Here is a 20749-nt window from a genome sequence, read left to right on the forward strand (position 1 = left end):
GTTTTGACTGTAGAAAAAAAAACCATAATAATGTCCTATCTGTATGAGAACAGACTTTGAGACTCTGAGATGTTTTCATGCTATTTCTCTGCATTTGTTTTTGCCTCAATAAAAGCAGGAGGCGGTCGGCGGGCCCTTCAGCGCTAGATGGTGAAGCGGTGAGGGAGGGGTTCCCGCTGTCAGCTCTCCCTGAGCAGGAAAGAAATACAGTTTCTGTGTGGTCATTTTCTGTGATATGTTTGGGTTGTGTCTCCTTTTAGTGGAGCATATAACTGTAACAATTGTTCATTTCTGGAAAGAAGCACCAAAGTTGGCACAAATACTCCTTAGACATTACTCTTTTGAAAAAACTGAGCAGCCACTTGAATTTTCAGTAGGCGGCCAGGTAGGGGTCAATTGAAGAATTACACAAGGGTCAAAATTTAAAAATGCTCCAATCATATTGAAAGCTATACTGTTGTGTGGGCCGCCAGAAGAGGATGTACTGCTGGCCCACCACCAAAGGGCGCCCTGCCTGAAGTGCGGGCTTCAGGCACGAGAGGGCACTGCCGCCACGGACACAGCCGGGAGTGACAGCTGTCACTCATTAATTCCTGACAGCTGTCACACATTCTTCATCATCGCACTCCATAAAGACCAGACGTCATCTCCACCTCATCGCCGAGATATCATACTTCATTGGAGGTAAACTCTCAGCCGTTTTGACTGTGCCGTACGCACGTAATTCTCTGAGTTTGTTGCAGGAGCGCCTGAGGATTCTACTCGCAGCGGGACGCTGAGTTTGGGGAAACGTGACGGGTGACGGACTTCACTCCGCACGTCAAACTAAGTAGCCCTCAGGTTCTGCACTAAGTGTGTTACTGTGTTAGAGGTGGAGGTGGCATTCCCACCGCTGTTGTTACTGGGTGTACACACACCCACACTTGACTGTCTTTGTTTTTCGCCAGCAGTACCAGATCCGACAGTCGGGGACGGTGATCACCTGGGAATTCGGGACTTGGCGGCTCCAGTATTCACCAGGTTCTGTGGGGGCGGAAATCGTGTGGTTCCGGCTCTTCTCAGGACAGACGTCTTCTATCCTCGAGCCTGCCCACACGTCACCTTTGTAATTTGACTGTAATTATATTCTGAGATTGTCTGTATGTTCGTTGTGCACATTTCACAACATTAAATTGTTACCTTTTGGCTCATCTATTGACCGTTCATTTGCGCCCCCTGTTGTGGGTCCGTGTCACTACACTTTCACAACATATACCACATTATTTGTCTGATCAAAACAATACCAAAAAGGTATAGTTTGGACTATCTATGACTTGTTCCATCAGAATTTTTTCAGAAACTGTTAGAGACAGGCAGCTGGAAACCATTCGGAAAATTCACATGGCTTTCGGTGAAAATGTTATGGGCTTCACATAGATTAAGGAGTGTTACTACCGCTTTAAGGACGGCCCACAATGGCGCACGGCGCGCCGCGCTCTGAGCCGCGATCAACAGGCAGAAACCACCACATCATTTCTAAACGGATGGCTGTGTGGATCCGGGACCGTCGTGTGAAATTTCTCTGGTTATCACAAGAGCTGGACATCAGCCATTTTCCGGCAGATTTCACTTTTAACAAGAGATTTTGTTATGAAAAGACCCGCGGAGGCTTCGCGCGTCATGACGGAGCCGCTGATGGAGCGAGACAAAGAACGCCTCCGTTTTGGAGTGTCAGAGGACAAGTTGGGACATGCCTATCTCGGCTTTCAGTGGCTTACCAGTCGAGTGAGTATAAGAGAAATTGTGGAGAGCTGGGCATGTCCCAACTTGTCACCGAAAGCCATCTGAATTTATCGAATGGTTTCCACCTGGCTGTCTCACATGGTTCCTGAAAAAATTTTAATGCAACAAAACGGCAGTCCTTCAGACATTCTCCTGATAATAAAAAAATGACGAGAGGGGTGGACCAGTGCTCACTCAAAGCCTGCCCACAGGCGAATGATGCAACCGACAGGCATGAAAAAACTCACGCATGCGCACGAAGGTTCAAGCTCGGCTGAAGTAAAAACATATGAATCAAATCCATGTACTTTTTGCATAAAATAAAAAGGTCCGTTACTTTTCTAACAGACCTCGTAAGAGGTGAGCTGAGTGTAGTTGATGGACTGTTGATGAAACAATTATCCCACAAGAATGGAGACAGAGCATACTGCAAAGAATTCATGAAGGACAGCTCGGTGTTGAGAAATGCAAAAGAAGGGCGAGAGAGTTTTCTGGCATGGAATCAACAAGGACATTGAAAAATGTGAAACATGGCAAACATACAGGCAGGAAGAAGCAAACCAGCGAGCCCAGTGACTGTAACTGATGTGCCAACAAGCACCATGGAATAAAATAGGAATAGACTTATTCCATCTAAAAGGAAAGCACTACTTAGGAGTCACTGACTATTATTCAGATTTCCCTGAAATATCATGGCTGTCACACACTTCCAGCTATGTTGTAGCACATGTAAAATCTTTGCCAGATGCGGTATTTCACACACAGTTATGAGTGACAATGGATCATGTTTCAACAGCAGAGAGTGGTAAGATTTTGCAGGAAGAAATCTACTGACAGTGACTCAGATCCTAACCTGGCTCTACTCACCTGCAGAGCATCACCTCTCGAGTGCCGACTGTCACCTGCTGAGCTGCTGATGAACAGAAAGCTTAATAACACACTGCAAAGCTACTCAAAAAAAACAAAAAAAAAAACAACATCCTGAGCTGGACAAAAGCTGCAGCAACAGAAAATGAAATGAAAGACATTCAATGACAGAATGGCCACCAGCTTCCATGACGGACAAGGAATAAATGCCACAGTAAGAAGTCAAGGTCCTGAAGGATGGATGATGAAAGCCATGATTCTTCAAAAAGCTCATCCACAAGCCTTCATTGCAGGAACTAACAAACATCAGACGAAACCGATCTACTAAAATCACCAGGGACCACGAATCTCAGAAAAACACTTAGTGGAAAACACATCGACTCACCATCTCTTCATCTCATGCAAATTGCAATACACACTAAATCTCGCAACAAGTTACATGAACAAAACCTCTCCGTGCTTCTGTCTGAACAAGAGTTGATCCCGAGTTCCTCGTAACATAAACCAGTTTTGAGTTTAAATGCCACAGGGGCTGCTGAGAAAGTTCAAAGGTCAAGTCATACAAACCGCTCATTCCCAGGATCACAAAAACAAAGCAAATGCACGAAAAATAAATAAATAAAAAAACCTTAAACACTGTCATCATCTTTATCAAAAGCAGAAAATTGCAGTATTAGAAGTCACAGTTTATCGCTGTATTATATTTATAAACCATTAATGTAACTAACAGCTCACCCGTATTACCTTCACAAACACAAAACAAATGCACGAAAAATAAATAAATAAAAATACTGACTTCTGAATTGTTTGCACACCATTTTTGTCCACAGTGTAACTTATTTTGGTAAAAGGAGAATTTGATGCCATACCATCACCTTGGGGAATGTAGTGGTCTAGTAGTTAAGTATTTTGCTTTAGACCAGCGGATCCTCGGTTCAAATCCCAGCCTGACCAGAAAATCACTAAGGGCCCTTGGGCAAGGTCCTTAATCCCCTAGTTGCTCCCGGTGTGTAGTGAGTACCTTGTATGGCAGCACCCTGACATTGGGGTAAATGTGAGGCATTACTGTAAACCGTTTTGAGCATCTGATGCAGATTGAAAAGCGCTATTTACGACTCCATTGGAATTGGGGCTATCTATCTATCTATCTATCTATCTATCTATCTGTTTTTATTTACATTTTGAACAACGTCCCAACTCCATTGGAATTGGGTCTGTCTGTCTGTCTGTCTGTCTGTCTGTCTGTCTGTCTGTCTGTCTGTCTGTCTATCTATCTATCTATCTATCTATCTATCTATCTATCTATCTATCTATCTATCTATCTATCTATCTATCTATCTATCTATCTATCTATCTATCTATCTATCTATCTATCTATCTATCTATCTATCTATCTATCTATCTATCTATCTATCTATCTATCTATCTATCTATCTATCTATCAAACAAACAACAGCAAATGAAGACACTGATGAGAGATACAAATAGAAGACACTTCACATAACCCTTTGTTTGTACAAAATGACAAAAATAAAGCTCCTGTGTCAGGCTGAACAACAGTAATATGAAGGAAAAGATGCCAGTCTGACTGGGACTTTTCAGAGTGAAGTGTGAACGTGGCTGTTGTGTTGATTCTCCTCCATTTAAATGTGAAAATTAGATACCTGCAGAACAGTTCAGTCTGATGTTGTTCACTTGTGTTAACCAGTTAAATGCAAGCATGGTCTTTGGACAATTGGAACAAACTGGAATTCATGAAATCATGCACATTCGCCTGCACAGCAGGACTGAAATGCAAAATATTTTCTGTGACAGTGCCAATAGGAAATAACACAGCAGCACATCAGTGCAAAAGCAGACCAATTATTATGTGAAAGAAACAGTGATATGTGGGGAGATGAATATCTAATACAAAATACAAACGAGAGCACTGCAGTCATAGAACGCAAACCTCTGCCAGCACTAGTTTTAACATTAATGTCAGGAGTATGTATTTAGTTCTTGCACTTGAATCAGAGTTTTTTGTGGTGTTGTCAGGTTTTTTTCTTCAACTTTCGGTTTCTGAATTCTTTTTCAGATCATTTTCACAGAACATTGGTTTTCTCTACTATGCACAGCTTGTCATTGCTTTTCGGAACTGGTTTCCCAGTGATAACTGGAAGAGAGACAAACAGGCATAAAATCTGAACCTCCATCCAATTTTGGTGGTGTAGATAAATCCATGATAGAAAAATGAGAGTGACTGAGGTACTTTTGATTGAGATTTAATGCAAAATGTACATCAAATGGACTTTTCAATATCAAATTTAAGCACCCACATAATCTACAATCCGGATCAGATCTGGATCAAACATTGCCAGGCGATAGTGAGTGCCAGTCTGCACCTCACTTTCAAATATGACAGTGACTGGGGGATGTTTGATTAAGATATAATGTAAAATATACATTAAACAGGGTTTTCAATGCTCAGTTTAAATGGTCACAAAATCTGTAATCTGGATCAGATCCTGATCAAACTTTCTCAGTCGATAAAGGATACCGTCCTACATAACACTCTCAAACATGAAAGACATGAGATCTTTATTGACAGAGTTATGATTTTTTGACAATGTATTCAGTGGTAAAGATAGGGATTTTTCTTGACTTTGACCTTTTGACCTAGACCTTGAAAATTCAATCAGTTCTTGTCTATCAGTATATGAATCTTCAGTAAAAAATCCATAATGATATATGAAAAATTGTGGGCTCCAGGCTGTTTACAATCAGACAAACAGGAGTGAAAACTTTGTTGGCGGAGGTAATGATATGGTTTTACATGAAGTACCTGCAGAAAACCCACTCAGACAGAAGGAGAGCATGAAAGGTCCACGTACAAAGTTCCCAACTCAAAGTCTTGTTGCTACGAGGGAACAGTCTAATTTGGACACTGCTGCAGCACTGTTTGCTGTGTGCAGGTTCATATTATTTTGGGGAGGTGAAGGTCTAGAGGTTACAGTGATGAGCCTGTGAGCAAAGGATGCTCTGTTTGATTCCCTGTCAGAGAGGAAAAACACTTAACTCTGAAATTACTCTTGGTGTGCAGCTGAGAGCCTTACATGGCAACATGCTGACATCAATCTGTGGGTGTGTGTGTGAGAGAGAGAGAAGGTGTAAAGTGTTTTGAGCATGTGCATCTGATGAAAAAAGCGCAACATAAATGCGGTCCATTTAGTTCTTTCTGGCACTGAAGCAGTACACAAACTGAAGTAAGTGCATGTGGGCGAATGCGTGTGGATCTGTGCTGCCATTACCTGGATACAACTAAAGGCAAGATCAACATCTTCAGCATCCTCATTAGCAGCTCTCCTGGAAACTGGAAGTATTTCACCTCCTTCAAAGACACAGAGAAGGACATTCTTAGAAGAACTTGCATATTATTCTGCATATATATGGTGTTCAGATAAAATGTAATTACGCTTATTTGCTCTCTCTCTTTCTCTCACATCACGTCTTGTGTTACCGTATTCAATAATGAATTAAAGAGAAAAATATGACCATGGTGTCTTTTCAACATTGGACATTAATCACCAGGGTAAATGTTTCTGAGAAAATTAATGCAACTTGGGCAAATAAGTATTTGGTCCACTGGCGATTTTGCACGTTTTCCCACCTACAAAGAATGGAGAGGTCTGTAATTTTTATCATAGGTACACTTCAACTGTGAGACAGAATAGAAAAAAAAATCTGAAAATCACATTGTATGAATTTTAATTAATTAATTTGCACTTGAAATAAGTATCTGATCACCTACCAACCAGCAAGAATTCTGGCTCTCACAGACCTGTTACTTTTCCTTTAAAAAGCCGTCCTATTCTGCACTCTTTACCTGTATTAATTGCACCTGTTTGAACTTGTTGCCTGTATAAGAGACACCTGTCCGCACACAATCAATCACGCTCCAACCTATCCACCATGGCCAAGACCAAAGAGCTGTCTAAGGACACGAGGGACAAAACTCTAGACCTGCACAAGGCTGGGATGGGCTGCAGTAGGCAATAGGCAAGTAGCTTGTTGAGAAGGCAACAACTGTTGAAAATGGAAGAAACACAAGATGACTGTCAATCTTCCTCGATCTGGGGCTCCATGCAAGAGCTCACCTCGTGGGGTAAGGATGATTCTGGGAAAGCCCAGAACTACACGGGAGGTCCTGGTCAATGACCTGAAGAGAGCTGGGACCACAGTCACAAAGATTACATGAGCAACACACGATGCCGTCATGGTTTAAAATCCTGCAGTGTGCGCAAGGTCCCCCTGCTCAAGCAAGCACATGTCTAGCCCCATTTGAAGTTCACCAGTGACCATCTGGATGATCCAGAGGAGGCATGGGAGAAGGTCATGTGGTCAGATAAGACCAAAATAGAGCTATTTTGTATCGACTCCACTCGCCGTGTTTGGAGGATGAGAACAACCCCAAGAACACCGTCCCAACTGTGAAGCATGGGGGTGGAAACATCATTTTTGGAGGTGCTTTTCTGCAAAGGGGACAGAATGACTACACCATATTGAAGGGAGGATGGATGGGGTCATGTATTGGGAGATTTTGGCAAACAACCTCCTGCCCTCAGTAAGAGCATTGAAGATGGGTCGTGGCTGCGTCTTCAGCATAACAATGACCCCAAACACACAGCCAGGGCAACTAAGGAGGGGTTCTGGAAGAAGCATTTCAAGGTCCTGGAGTGGCCGATCTAGTCTCCAGACCTGAACTCAAAAGGAAATCTTTGGAGGGAGCTGAAACTAGAAACCTGAAAGATCTGGAGAAGATTCATATGGAGGAATGGACCAAATCCTTCTGCAGTGTGCAAACTTAGTAAACAACTACAGGAAACATCTGACCTCTGTAATTGCAAACAAAGGTTTCTGTGCCAAATATTAAGGTCTGTTTTTCTATTGTATCAAATACTTTTTTCAAGCAATAAAATACATTATTTAAAAACCATACAATGTGATTTTCTGGGTTTTTTTTAGGTTCTGTCTCTTACATTTGAAGTGTACCTGCAGTAAAAATTACAGACCTCTCCATTCTTTGTAGGTGGGAAAACGTGCAAAATCGACAGTGGATCAAATACTTATTTTCGACACTGTACAATAACTTGTCAGGTCGGGATGGTCAGGGTAATCATGGGTACACCTCATCAAAAGTCTATAAATGTATAGAATTAAATCTTGGAGACAACGACCATGAAGGATTTCAAGTTTTTGGAGGCGTACAATTATTTTATGAGTCGTCATGTGAGGGGTCACTGTTATCAGCCTGTTATCAGTACGAAACAAAACCGAAACGAACAACAACAGGTCAACAGGTTTGTCTTCAGAACAACGTGTGCGCATGCTCATGCATGTTCTAGCCACAGTTAAAGCAGTTGAGAAAATGTTCTTGCTGCTGTTGTTTCTGTATGACAACGTTGCTTTTCGTCCCATACATGGACGAGTCACTTTCAGCTTGTCAGATCTTTAGTTACTGATCTGTTCAGATATCGTCAATGTTCGTGCAAGATGTCAGACTTGGGAGGGTGGAGGAAGTTGACAGTCAAACGGAACACTGACGGTACAGGAACTAGGCAAATGATGAGGAACCATCAAGACAGAAAACAAAACGGAATACGGAGGAATTGAAGTTGTCTCGGGATTCGTTTGAAAATTCTGACAAAATGCAGCTACAGGAACGAAGCTGGACAATGGTTAAACAATATCTCTGAAAGTCAACGTAAGACCAGATTTCTTGTTTCGTTTTGGCTTCGGTGTCCTTCGTTAGTGCCGTGTGACCGGGGCTTTAGCTTGGGGTGTGAGCTCACAGTCACAGAAGCTAGATGTAATACTCAGTGATATCTTGAGGCTGTTTGATACACTACAACTAAGCTTCTGCCAGTGCTATCAGGTATAGTGGACACCACACATGGCGGCTGTGAGACAGCAAGGCTGTGCTGGGCGCCAACTACCCACTACACAACAAAGCTGTGTGTGTCTGGAGCTGAACAAATTCAACAGTGCCCTGATCTTGATTACGCCAAAGCTATCAAAGCAGTTCATTGTCTCTAGCAGAGCAAAACTACAAAGTGAATAACCAAGAGTTTCAAGTTATCAAGCATCCACTGATGGTGTGAGGGATGGAGGCTGGCCCTGCACCCCAAGGTGTTGGATGACCCCCTGCCTGCAGCACAGTTTTTTGCCTGGTCATCTCAATAATGGAGCATTTTTGATGTTATTCTGATTTTTTTGTTTCCTAATTCTTCAGCTTTCTAAAAACCTTGTAATTGTTAGAATGGCCTAGGCAGTGGTCACCCCTCTGAGTCTGGTCTGCTTGAGGTTTCTTCCTCAACATCATGTGAGGGGGTTTTTCCTTACCATGTCACCTGTGTGCTTGCTTTAGGGGTTGGTAAGGTTAGATCTTACTTGTGTGATGTGCCATGAGGCAGCTTTGTTGTGATTTGGCACGATATAAATGAAAATAAATTGATACTGAACTGAAATAAGCTGGCTCTGGAGGAGTGGAGGCACTGGCCTGAGGGTGTTAAACATTTCTTCTTGGTCTAAAGAGACCATAAAATTTTTCAATATCTTCAATCTGCTCGCCATTTGAACACTCATCAGGCAGCGTGGGCCCTGTCCTTCACCTGATTCAATTTCACAGTGTCTTACAACCCTGACTCTGAAAATCATAAAGCATGCACTTTGCTCAGACAGTTCTCCTTAATGGAGACACCTATGGCTCTCTCACTCACACATTGGGTAATCTGTTTGGCTTTTTACCCAGGTTCACACCTTGAAGACTCCGTGTTGGAAGCTGGCCCATTAATTTGTGGTCCCATTCCCGGTCGCTAAGGTTCTCTGCCTCGCGGCCATCTGTCTGTCTCTAACACATTCCCTTTGCATCCATCCCACGATTCATATCTCTGGGGTCAGCAAGTCCCCTGTGCCCACCTGTAGCTACCCCGAGGCCTGTCAGGATGGTGGACGGGGCACCTGCCTACACTGTTTAGGTACATCAGTTGAGTCATGGCAGACTATTTATAGCTGATTGAGAGGGGTATAGGCCAGAGAACTGCTCATGGGCACCCCTCTCTAATATCCTAGACAAATCCCTAATGCACAACTTTCATTGTGACCATCCTGACATATCTGGAACACCAAGAGAAGTTCTGTAGGGGGTTAGGTATTGTCATAGTGCGTGCTCACGCATGATTGCAGGTTCATGTTTTTCTCTTAACCTGACTGTTATTTCATTTGATGTCCTTTAGTTCTCCTCTGCATCTGTTATTATTCCTTCCATATTCCTTTTGTTTATTTTTACAGTCCATTGCCCCCTTATCCCAATCCGATAAACAGTTTCATGGCAGTTTTTTTTTTAATTCTACTTTTAAATGTCATTTTTACCCAAGGCCATCAAATATGGCCATCAGGTATTGTGAAGACTTTGCGTCCGTCCATCTCTCCATCTGTCTGTGCTCAGCATAAGTCCAGTCCTATTACTGTCAGAGTCTTCAAATTCACAGGGAACATTCTTGGACACAGACCTTGGACAAGTTCAGAGATGGCTAACATTCATAGATTTTAAAATGTATTTAAAGAGGTTAAAAGTCACGTACTGTTTCACTCTGTTCTTTTTTTTTTTGATGAGTGGGGGTGACAACCAGTCAGAGTAGAGCAGCACTGTGACATCAGTGGCTGGTCTAGCTGGTTCCAAACTCTGTTTTGTTTGTGTGTGAATATATCCTTTTTGTCATATATTATGTAGAAGCTAGAACTGAAAACGCTATTTTCAATTGAATATGGGTTGAAGAGGATTTGCAAATCATTGTATTCTGTTTTTATTTACATTTTACACAACGTTCCAACTTCATTGGAATTGGGGTTGCATATTATCTATTGTATATCTGTATTTTTCATGGCTGTTAGTTGTTTCCAAGCCAAAGAATGTGCAGTGTATTTAATGGTGTCATTTTTCTATCTATTTAGTTGAGTGCTGCCTACAGCGTGTGTGAAAAGATAAACACTGTGTATGTTCTCTAGAGCAGTGTTTTTCAACCTTTTTTGAGTCGCGGCACCCTTTTTATATTTACAAAATCCTGCGGCACACCACCAACTAAAATAATATTATAATGCTATTACCTCTGGTTTTGCGCAAAACCCAATTATCGCAATAGAAAATCGATACAGAAAACATCTCAAGTAGGGCTGTCACGATTAGAAATTTCTGGAGACGATTAATTGTCAGACAAATAATTGCGATTGACGAATATATTGTCTATTTTTCTTTTTTTCCCCTTCTTTATATTCTACTATTGTAGTATAATTACACAACTCTGGAAGAATGTTTGGCTTCTGTGAAACTGGGAATGGTGCAACATTTTTATTTTTATCTTCATTTTACATACAGTCCCAACTTTTTCTGATTTGTGGTTGTTTCTGTTGCATTTCTGAAATTGTTTCTCCTCATCAGTCACGTTTTGTGCTTAAACACTACATTAAGCTCAAGACTGAACAAATAAATACCTTTGGAAAATAACAGCTGTTAAAGTTCAGAGTTGTCACCTGCTTTTTGTGATCTGTGCGTCTGAACATTTTTTTTTTTTTTGTGTATCTCAGTTCATTCATATATTCTCATTTTTTTAAATATGTTTTTAAAGATATTTGACCGTTTATTTCATCTCATGATCTCATAAATTCAGCATACGACGCGCACATGGTGTGAACAGGACGGTAACGGCAGAATCACACCTTTAGAGAAAGTTCAGAGAGAAGTAAAAGCTTCACGTTTTCGTTTTGTTAACATGTTCACTCCATTTAAAATCCTCTCTCTGCTCCGTGCTCGCTGCGCACTGAACGTGTCGCGCCTGCATTCAGGAATCTCCCTCACCCACCCCCAATGACATTTTGTGGAGCTCCTCCAACTTTTGCCCCAGCCCCCCCCCCCTCGCCCCCCCAACAAAAATTTCCTGGCGCCACCACTGCAGGCAGCAGAGGTGCCTGCTGCCCCTTAGTTGTGTGGGGTCAACATAGCAGATCTGGATTGGGATTTGGCACATGTATTACACAAGATGACCTTCCTGATGTAACAGGGTTCATGTTGTATTTGATTCCACTTGTCATTACTTTTCATTTGGGTTTATGAATTATGGATGAAACAGTGCCCTACCTTGATGGTCAGTGGTGATAAGTGCAGTGGACACAGAGGGACCACATTACCATTTTATGGAAGAATGGCATGAGGTGGGTGCCCTGGCATTAGCACTGTGGTACAATTGTGTGCGCTTGTTGTAATCGGGACACTAATGAGTTGCATATTGTACCATTTATAAGCTTAATAACACATTTGGAAACACCCGTTAGCTTGATGCTCATGTAAAATGTGGTACCTGCTGTGATGAACCCATTAATTGTTTGTGACCAGTACATATTCTGTTCCACACAGATTAAACAGCAAGTACTTCTTTCCAAACACAACGCAGAGTGAAACTATATGAAGCAGAGAAGACGAACAGGACCGGGTTACATCTATTTGAACTGAGCTGGACTAACACACGGCCAGGTTCAGCACGGCTACACTGACACCACTGTTGTAGTCGTCCAGCCAAGAACTAATCAGGACCTACTCTGCTTAACTTGTGAGATTTGAAAGGGTCAGGTGTGCACAGAGCAACATGTCTACACACGTTATGATACTGACGGTCACTGAATGCAAACGGAGTGAACTGAAAGTCATCCAAAAACATTTTGAGTTTTGTATGTAGTGCCTTTTTAAACTCAGCACAAAGCTTTTACATTGTTATATTTCCCGTTCCTGGTTAATTCTACACAAATCTCCATAGCTCTATACGAGGTCTGTCAATAAAGTATAGGTCCTTTTTATTTTTTTCAAAAACTATATGGATTTCATTCATATGTTTTTACGTCAGACATGCTTGAACCCTCGCGCATGCGTGAGTTTTTCCACGCCTGTCGGTGACGTCATTCGCCTGTGAGCACTCCTTGTGGGAGGAGTCGTCCAGCCCCTCGTCGGAATTCCTTTGTCTGAGAAGGTGCTGAGAGACTGGCGCTTTGTTTGATCAAAAATTTTTCTAAACCAGGTTTCAGCATTTTATCCGGATATTCCACTGTTAAAGGAGATTTTTTTAATGAAAGACGTGCGGACGGGTCCGCGCGTCGGGACGTCGGTGGCACAGGAAAAACACCTCCGTGTTGATAACCATTTGTAAAATCCAGGCGGCTTTTGATGGCTTTCAGTGGAGTGAGTATATGAGAAATTGTTTAACAGCTGGACATGTTCCAACTTGTCCTCAAGGCTTCCAACAGAGATGTTTTTCCTGTGGCGGAGCGTCGCGGCGGCTGTGAGCCGACGCTGCAATCCGTCCGCACGTCTTTCATTAAAAAAAATCTCCTTTAACAGTGGAATATCCGGATAAAATGCTGAAACCGACTTCTTCTGAAACTTCTCTGTTCTCTCACAACGTCCTGGATCAATAGAGCCTGAAATGTGGAGGTTTTCAGCTTGAAACAGGCTGACGACGGCGCCTGGGACCGCTGCGCGATGTCTCGCACCGTGGCAAGTCCTTAAAGCGACAGTATCACCTCAAAATCTCTCATCAGCCGTTAAAATTTTCACCGAAAACCAGCTTCATTTTTTGAACCGTGTCCACTTCGATGTGTCTCACAGGTTTAGAAAAATTTTTGATCAAACAAAGCGCCAGTCTCTCAGCAACTTCTCAGACAAAGGAATTCCGACGAGGGGCTGGACGACTCCTCCCACAAGGAGTGCTCACAGGCGAATGACGTCACTGACAGGCGTGGAAAAACTCACGCATGCGCACGAGGGTTCAAGCATGTCTGACGTAAAAACATATGAATGAAATCCATATAGTTTTTGAAAAAAATAAAAAGGACCTATACTTTATTGACAGACCTCATATTTGTGAAATTATTTCAAGCATTACCAACTAAAGGAAGAGATAAAAAAATAAAATAAAAAATAAAAATAAAAAATAAAAGCTCTTCTATCACCATCACTGCCTGCAGAAACAACCATGTGAATTATATAATTTAACATGAATGGTGTCTGGATGTGACAGCTCTGTGACTGACAGCTCATCGCTCCATCACAAATCCCTTTTCATGGAACCCAGCAGATCAGCTATGAGCAATCTGATTGATTGCAGGGACACACACACACACACACACACACACACACACACACACACACACACACACACACACACACACACACACACACACACACACACACACACACACACACACACACACACACACACACACACACAATTTTCTATTGACAATGGAAGTCTGATATTGCTGCGACAAATTTTGAATGAAACTGGACATTTGTTCCATTGTCGCTAACCTTTTTTATTGCACTAAATAGCCTACTCTGCAGAAATCCACACTGCAGCAAAACAGAAAGATGTTTGCATCAGACACGGGTGTGAAATTGAAGTGCAGTGAACACAGACACCCCATTCCTTATGCAATTTGTGCGAAGACGTTCTGTCTGCTTCTTTCATATCACAATTCTTTTGTGGCAAACTGCAGTTGCATTTTCCATGTAATGTGATCGTTGAAGCCCAAGGCTTCAATGATCAGGGTTCATGAGGCTGAAAGGAAATGAGCCACACATTATTTTTTTATATAACGGCAGAGTGGATCCTTGCAGGGTTGCCAACTCACGCATCTGGCGTGACAGTCATGCCTTGTGCATCAATCTCACGCTCTGACGCACAAGCAAGAAATGTCACGCCCAAAAAAAAAAAAAAAATTTCTCCCGTAAATTTTCTGACCAGGCAAGACCACAGCGCACTGTTTCTTAATGAAAGGAGAGGAGTTTAAGGCACACAGCAGAAACAGCTGTTAACATCTGCTGATAACGTTCTGATCATCGTAGTCTAATCAGTGTGTTGACATAGTAGGCTACAGACTTTAACTAGTTGCAAACTAGGTCATTTAAAGGACATGGCGTATTTTATTTAATGTCTTGGTTAGCAAGTATTCATGATTGTAAGTCTATCTGTGCACATGCACTGAAAATGTGTGGTCGCTGAAGTATTTTATTGATAATTATTAGTGAAGGAGAAACTGAAGCGTTTTGAACCACTGATTCAAAATGAAGCAATTGTGTTGAAATGGTTCGGTGTGCATTTGATACAATTAAATATGGTGACATCTGCTGGCCAATCTTTAACATAGCACTTGCATGGAACAATTAAACAGGCACTGTTATGTATGTTAAATAATAAAGGTTCTATGTGCATCTTGAAATTTTGTCAATATTTTCATTTAAAGACATTAATAATATACTTGTGTCATAATGTGATTTCACCATTACAAAATACTGTATGTAATAGAGATATAAATTGTGAAATGCTTCTGCAACTAGGGACTGTTGTGACTGTTATGACATAGTTGTACAAAATTAAATGGATTTGAGGGCTTTAAACCTTTTTATTTAAAAACAAGATCATTTCAGTGGTGTTATACTTGAATCTTTTCCTCCTCTCCAGTTTTGGAGAGAAGACTCGCACAGGACAGAAGTTGGTGTCATATGAAGACAGATTTTGTACAACTTGTAAAGAGTTGGATAAACAGCTGCCTCCCTGTCTCTCCTTGCAAATTCACTGCAGAAAATGGTTCTGAGGAGCATTAACATAGCCAAAACCCTACAGTGTCTGGGAGGCTTTGCCCCCACCCCCAGACCCCCAACCAGGACCATCTTGACCCCCCAGCCATTTTAAGCATTTTTCTTTATTTGCCTCTCACATGCATGTAGATGAGCTAGCTGAAATATTTTGGAAAAAGGAAGGAGGATGGATGTGGAGAGAAGAATCAAACACAGTTTCCTTTCTATTGTTATTTTTGTTAGTAAACGAAGACTGTTTTTTTTTTAAATTAGGGTTAGGGTTACCAAACATTTTCAGCACATGCAGTCTCACTCGAGCCAAGGTCCCAAAGTTGGCAACCCTGTCCTTGTTATTTGATTGGTGGCTTCATTTGATTGGTGACCTGTTCCAGCTGCTTTTAAACATGCTGTGGTTCGACCTCTTCTTAAAAAACCTCACCTGGACTCGTCAGTTTTATCCAATTTTAGACCTGTGTCTCATCTGCCATTTCTGTCTAAGGTTTTAGAAAAGGTTGTGTTTATACAGTTACAGTCATTTTTAGAAGACAATCATATCCTTGAAAATTTCCAATCTGGGTTTAGATCGCGACACAGCACCGAGTTGGCACTTTTAAAAGTTAATAATGACTTCACATTGTCGGTGGATGCAGGGAATCCTGCTGTGCTGGTTCTGTTGGACCTCACAGCAGCCTTTGATACTATGGATCACACAGTACTTGTTTCCCAGTTAGAACATTTTATTGGCATTCAGCGTACTGCACTTAACTGGTTTAGATCATATTTGGCTGAAATGAGCTTTTCTGTTATGACTGGGGACCTGTCCTCATCAACTGCTCCTCTGTGTTGTGGAGTGCGGCAGGGTTCTGTTGTTGGGCCTATTCTAATTTCTTTGTACATTCTGCCATTGGCGTCAATTGGAACCCAGCACAACCTGTCCTTTCATTGCTATGCGGATGATCTGCAAATCTATCTGCCTATGAGGACTAATGGGAGTGATGCTTTGCCATCATTATTTAATTGTATTTGCGATGTAAAGCAGTGGCTGTCCCAAAACGTCCTTTACCTGAATGATGGTAAAACTGAGATCATGGTGTTTGAGCGCTCTGGCATACCAAATGTGGTAACACCAAATTTTGGTGCCCTGGCTAATTATGTAAAACCAGCTGTCAAGAATATGTGTGTGATATTTGACAGCTGTTTGAGGTTCGATCAACAGATAAACACTGTTGTCAAAGCAAGTTTTTTCCAGCTTCGTCTTTTGGCTAAAATAAAGCACTTCCTCAGTAGACATGATCTTGAGACGGCTAGTCATGCTTTCATCAGCTCCAGACTTGATTATTGTAATGCACTTTATTCTGACATTAACAGTCCAGCAGTTAAGGGATAGAATAGTGCACTTTTTTTACAAAAGCGCCAAACTTTGTCCAGGGACTCTTTAGGTTATATTAAGTCATGTCAAAGCGGGAGACATTTGATTTTAGCCCTGTATCCTGCTTTTTTTAAAAGGGTGTTTGCATGGTTATAATACAGTGTATATTTTGCTATTCATATGACAATACGATCATATGGTTATTATGTAGGGGGCCAGTGATCAAGATTGGACATTGTTAAGCTGTAGCAAAATATTGATATATATATATATATATATATATATATATATATATATATATAGATATTCACAATGAGTTAGACAATATTTAGTCACTTTCCCTAGATTAACGCTTTTTCTAAGAGTGTAAGCACACTGAAGTACATTCGAAGCATCCCTACTTAGCCTTAATACATTTTTCATAACCTTCAAGTTTATATTATGAACCTAAAAAAGACATTTGGATAAGAGTTTGTCATGAATTATATGCTGTAGAAGGCTGAAAATGGTTTTTCTCTTAAACCCAAGTTTTTAGAGTGTAGACATTTATGGATTCAATGTCTCCCGATCTTATATACTTCAGGACACTATAAAGTACCTCTGATAAAGTTTTGGCGCTTTTGTATAAAAGTGCATGATTCCCCTAAAATTTGTCCCTTAGCCACCGGACTATAATCAGTCTTCTCTTGCACGTCTCCAATTGGTGCAGGATGCTGCTGCTCGACTTTTAACAAACACTTTTAGACGTGAGCATATTACGCCCATCCTGTACTCACTCCACTAGCTTCCAGTTCATTTTGGAATTGATTTTAAGATTTTAGTGTTTGTTTTTAAAGCTATTTATGGCCTTGCACATCCCTACTTGTCTGAAATTTTGACTTTGCGCACTTACAGTAGGACATTACAGGCATCTGGCCAGCTTTACTTAGATGTTCCTACGTCAAGTTACAAACACTGGGGTGATCATGATTTTGGGGTAGCTGGCTCCAGACTGTGGAACAAGCTACCTATTGAATTACGTACTATTCCTGATCTAGCACTTTTTAAATGTAAGTTAAAGACTTATTTATTTAAACTGGCTTTTAACACCTAGTGGGGGAGGTGATGTTCTGTTTTTATGTGCTGTTTTAAATTTTATTGTATATATGTTTTATTTTTGTAAATTTGTGTTTTTAATGTTAAGTGCTTTGGACACCAGTTGGTGCTGTAAAGTGCTCTATGAATGAATGTTGATTGATTGATTGATTAATTGTATGTCACGTGACATGGATTATTTGTACTACAACCCCAATTCCAATGAAGCAGGGACGTTGTGTAAAATGTAAATAAAAACAGAATACAATGATTTACAAATCCTCTTCAACCTATATTCAATTGAATACACCACAAAGACAAGATATTTAATGTTCAAACTGATAAACTTTATTGTTTTTGTGGAAATATTTGCTCATTTTGAAATGGATGCCTGCAACACGTTTCAAAAAAGCTGGGACAGTGGTATGTTTACCACTGTGTTACATCACCTTTCCTTCTAACAACACTCAATAAGTGTTTGGGAACTGAGGACACTAATTGTTGAAGCTTTGTAGGTGGAACTCTTTCCCATTCTTGCTTGATGTACGACTTCAGTTGTGCAACAGTTTGGGGTTTCCATTGTTGTATTTTGCGCTTCATAATGTGTCACACATTTTCAATAGCCGACGGGTCTGAACTGCAGGCAGGCCATTCTAGTACCCGCACTCTTTTACTACGAAGCCACACTGTTGTAACATGTGCAGAATGTAGCTTTGCATTGTCTTGCTGAAATAAGCAGGGACGTCCCTGAAAAAGACATTGCTTGGATGGCAGCATGTGTTGCTCCAAAACCTGGATGTACCTTTCAACATTGATGGTGCCATCACAGATGTGTAAGTTGCCCATGCTATGGGCACTAACAAACCCCTATACCATCACAGATGCTGGTAACAATCTGGATGGTCTTTTTCCTCTTTTGTTCGAAAGACACAACGTCCATGTTTTCCAAAAACAATTTGAAATGTGGACTCATCAGACCACAGCACACTTTTCCACTTTGCGCCTGTCCATTTCAAATGAGCTTGAGCCCAGAGAAGGCGGTGGCATTTCTGGATGTTGTTGATGTATGGCTTTTGCTTTGCATGGTAGAGTTTTAACTTGCACTTGTAGATGTAGTGACAAACTGTGTTAACTGACAATGGTTTTCTGAAGTGTTCCTGGGCCCATGCGGTAAGCTCCTTTACACAATGATGTCTGCTTTTAATGCAGTGTCACCTGAGAGATCGAAGGTCATGGGCATTCAATGTTAGTTTTCCGCCTTGCCGCTTACGTATAGAAAAAGTTCTCCAGATTCTCTGAATCTTCTGAATATATTATGGACTGTAGATGATGGAATCCCTAAATTCCTTGCAATTGAACATTGCTCTTAAACTGTTGGATTATTTTTTCCATGCAGTTGTTCACAAAGTGGTGATCATTGCCCCTCTTTGCCTTTGAATGGCTGAGCTTTTTGGGGATGCTCCTTTTATACCCTCATATATTTCCAATTAAACTGTTCACCTGGGGAATGTTCCAAACATGTTCTTTGAGCATTCATATAACTTTGTCTTTTGTTGCCACTGTCCCAACTTTTTTGAAACGTGTTGCAGGTATCCATTTCAGAATGAGCAAATATTTGCACAAAAACAATCAAGTTTATCAGTTTGAACATTAAATATCTTGTCTTTGTGGTCTATTCAATTGAATATAGGTTGAAAAGGATTTGCAAATCATTGTATTCTGTTTTTATTCACATTTTACACAACGTCCCAACTTCATTGGAATTGGGGTTGTATTTGCCGTTGTGTTTCATTGACCGTGTAATAGTTCTTTTTAGCATGCAGTTTTGGTGCTATATGAAATGTGGCATTGCACGTCCCGACCACCGCGCAAGCTCACACTACCGGGGCTGGCATTTAACTAAACATGGCGGAATTAGTTTTGCTGGCGGATGACGATTTGAAGGAGCTAATTGATGTGGCTAATTATTCTAACACAAAAAAACAAACCCACCATGCCATAAACCATCTGAAGGTATGAAGAGCTGTTAGGATGAAGAGGATGAAATCAGGATGAAAAGCTGGACAAATTTCTGATGCGATTTCTCGCTGGAATGAGGAAAGCAGATGGCAGTCTGTATACAAAGTGAATGGACGGTATCACGGACTACTGAGAACAATTTTGGACTCCTATTTAAAGTTCGTGTTGGACTGTTAAGCACCAATGACGAACACCAAAATGTAAGTCCCTTTATTGTTGTTTATAAATTAATAAACAATCAAATGACAAGGATCTATTTTCGCCATTATAAAAACAAATATTGAATTATTTTTCATTCTTTCAATGGTACAAATATTTAATTCGGTGAAGGATGGAACATACCATTCAACTCAGCTTCACCTCATGAAATGTTTGTACCATTGAACTCATAAACATTCATTATTTGTATAATGTGTGTGTGTGTGTGTGTGTGTGTGTGTGAGAGGGGGGGTATCTCTCCATGGACTGTATATTTACTGGACAAAGCCTCAGTGAAGTCACCCATAGGTTTTCTGAAGTGTGGGTTTGAAGCTTAAATGGGGCGTTGTAGATCTCACCATTTTGGCAGTGCCTGTTTCTGCTTAACTACCGGCCAACCCATAAATCGGAAAGGTGGAGGGTGGGTAAGACCGCTGTGTCCTGGGTGGAACTACTGAAACTTGAACACACCCCCAACTCTCAGTTACCACAATAACCAAAGTTAACAGGTTAACAGGTTCACTTTCGTTTGGGTATTTAATTAATGCATATGTTTATGAACCCAGTGTTGCTATTCATAACAGGTGGCTTGGGAGTGAATATTAAAAATTATGGCAGGTGGAGTTTATGTCACCAAGCTACCTGCTAATTAGTAGTAACCCACGGCTAACATACAAATTAAATATTACAATCCAGATTCAAAAAAACTTGGGACAGTATGGACAATCATCCTTGCCCCCCAAGCAATAATTAACAACAAAAAACATGCAGTGATTCTGACATTTACTTTGACTTCTATT

At 41.0% G+C, this 20749-nt stretch overlaps 1 protein-coding gene across 1 annotated transcript in view; it reads right to left on the reverse strand.

The window, feature by feature from the left end:
• Positions 1-20749, reverse strand: part of slc1a7a (solute carrier family 1 member 7a) — a 181724-nt gene that overhangs the window by 151954 nt on the left and 9021 nt on the right. The window contains exon 2 of the mRNA XM_034183496.1: positions 5919-5998. Coding sequence (XP_034039387.1) covers positions 5919-5998 — 80 coding nt within the window. The remainder of the gene's footprint in view (positions 1-5918; positions 5999-20749) is intronic.

Source organism: Thalassophryne amazonica, chromosome 12 (genome assembly GCF_902500255.1).
Source record: "Thalassophryne amazonica chromosome 12, fThaAma1.1, whole genome shotgun sequence".
Classification (NCBI taxonomy): domain Eukaryota; kingdom Metazoa; phylum Chordata; class Actinopteri; order Batrachoidiformes; family Batrachoididae; genus Thalassophryne; species Thalassophryne amazonica.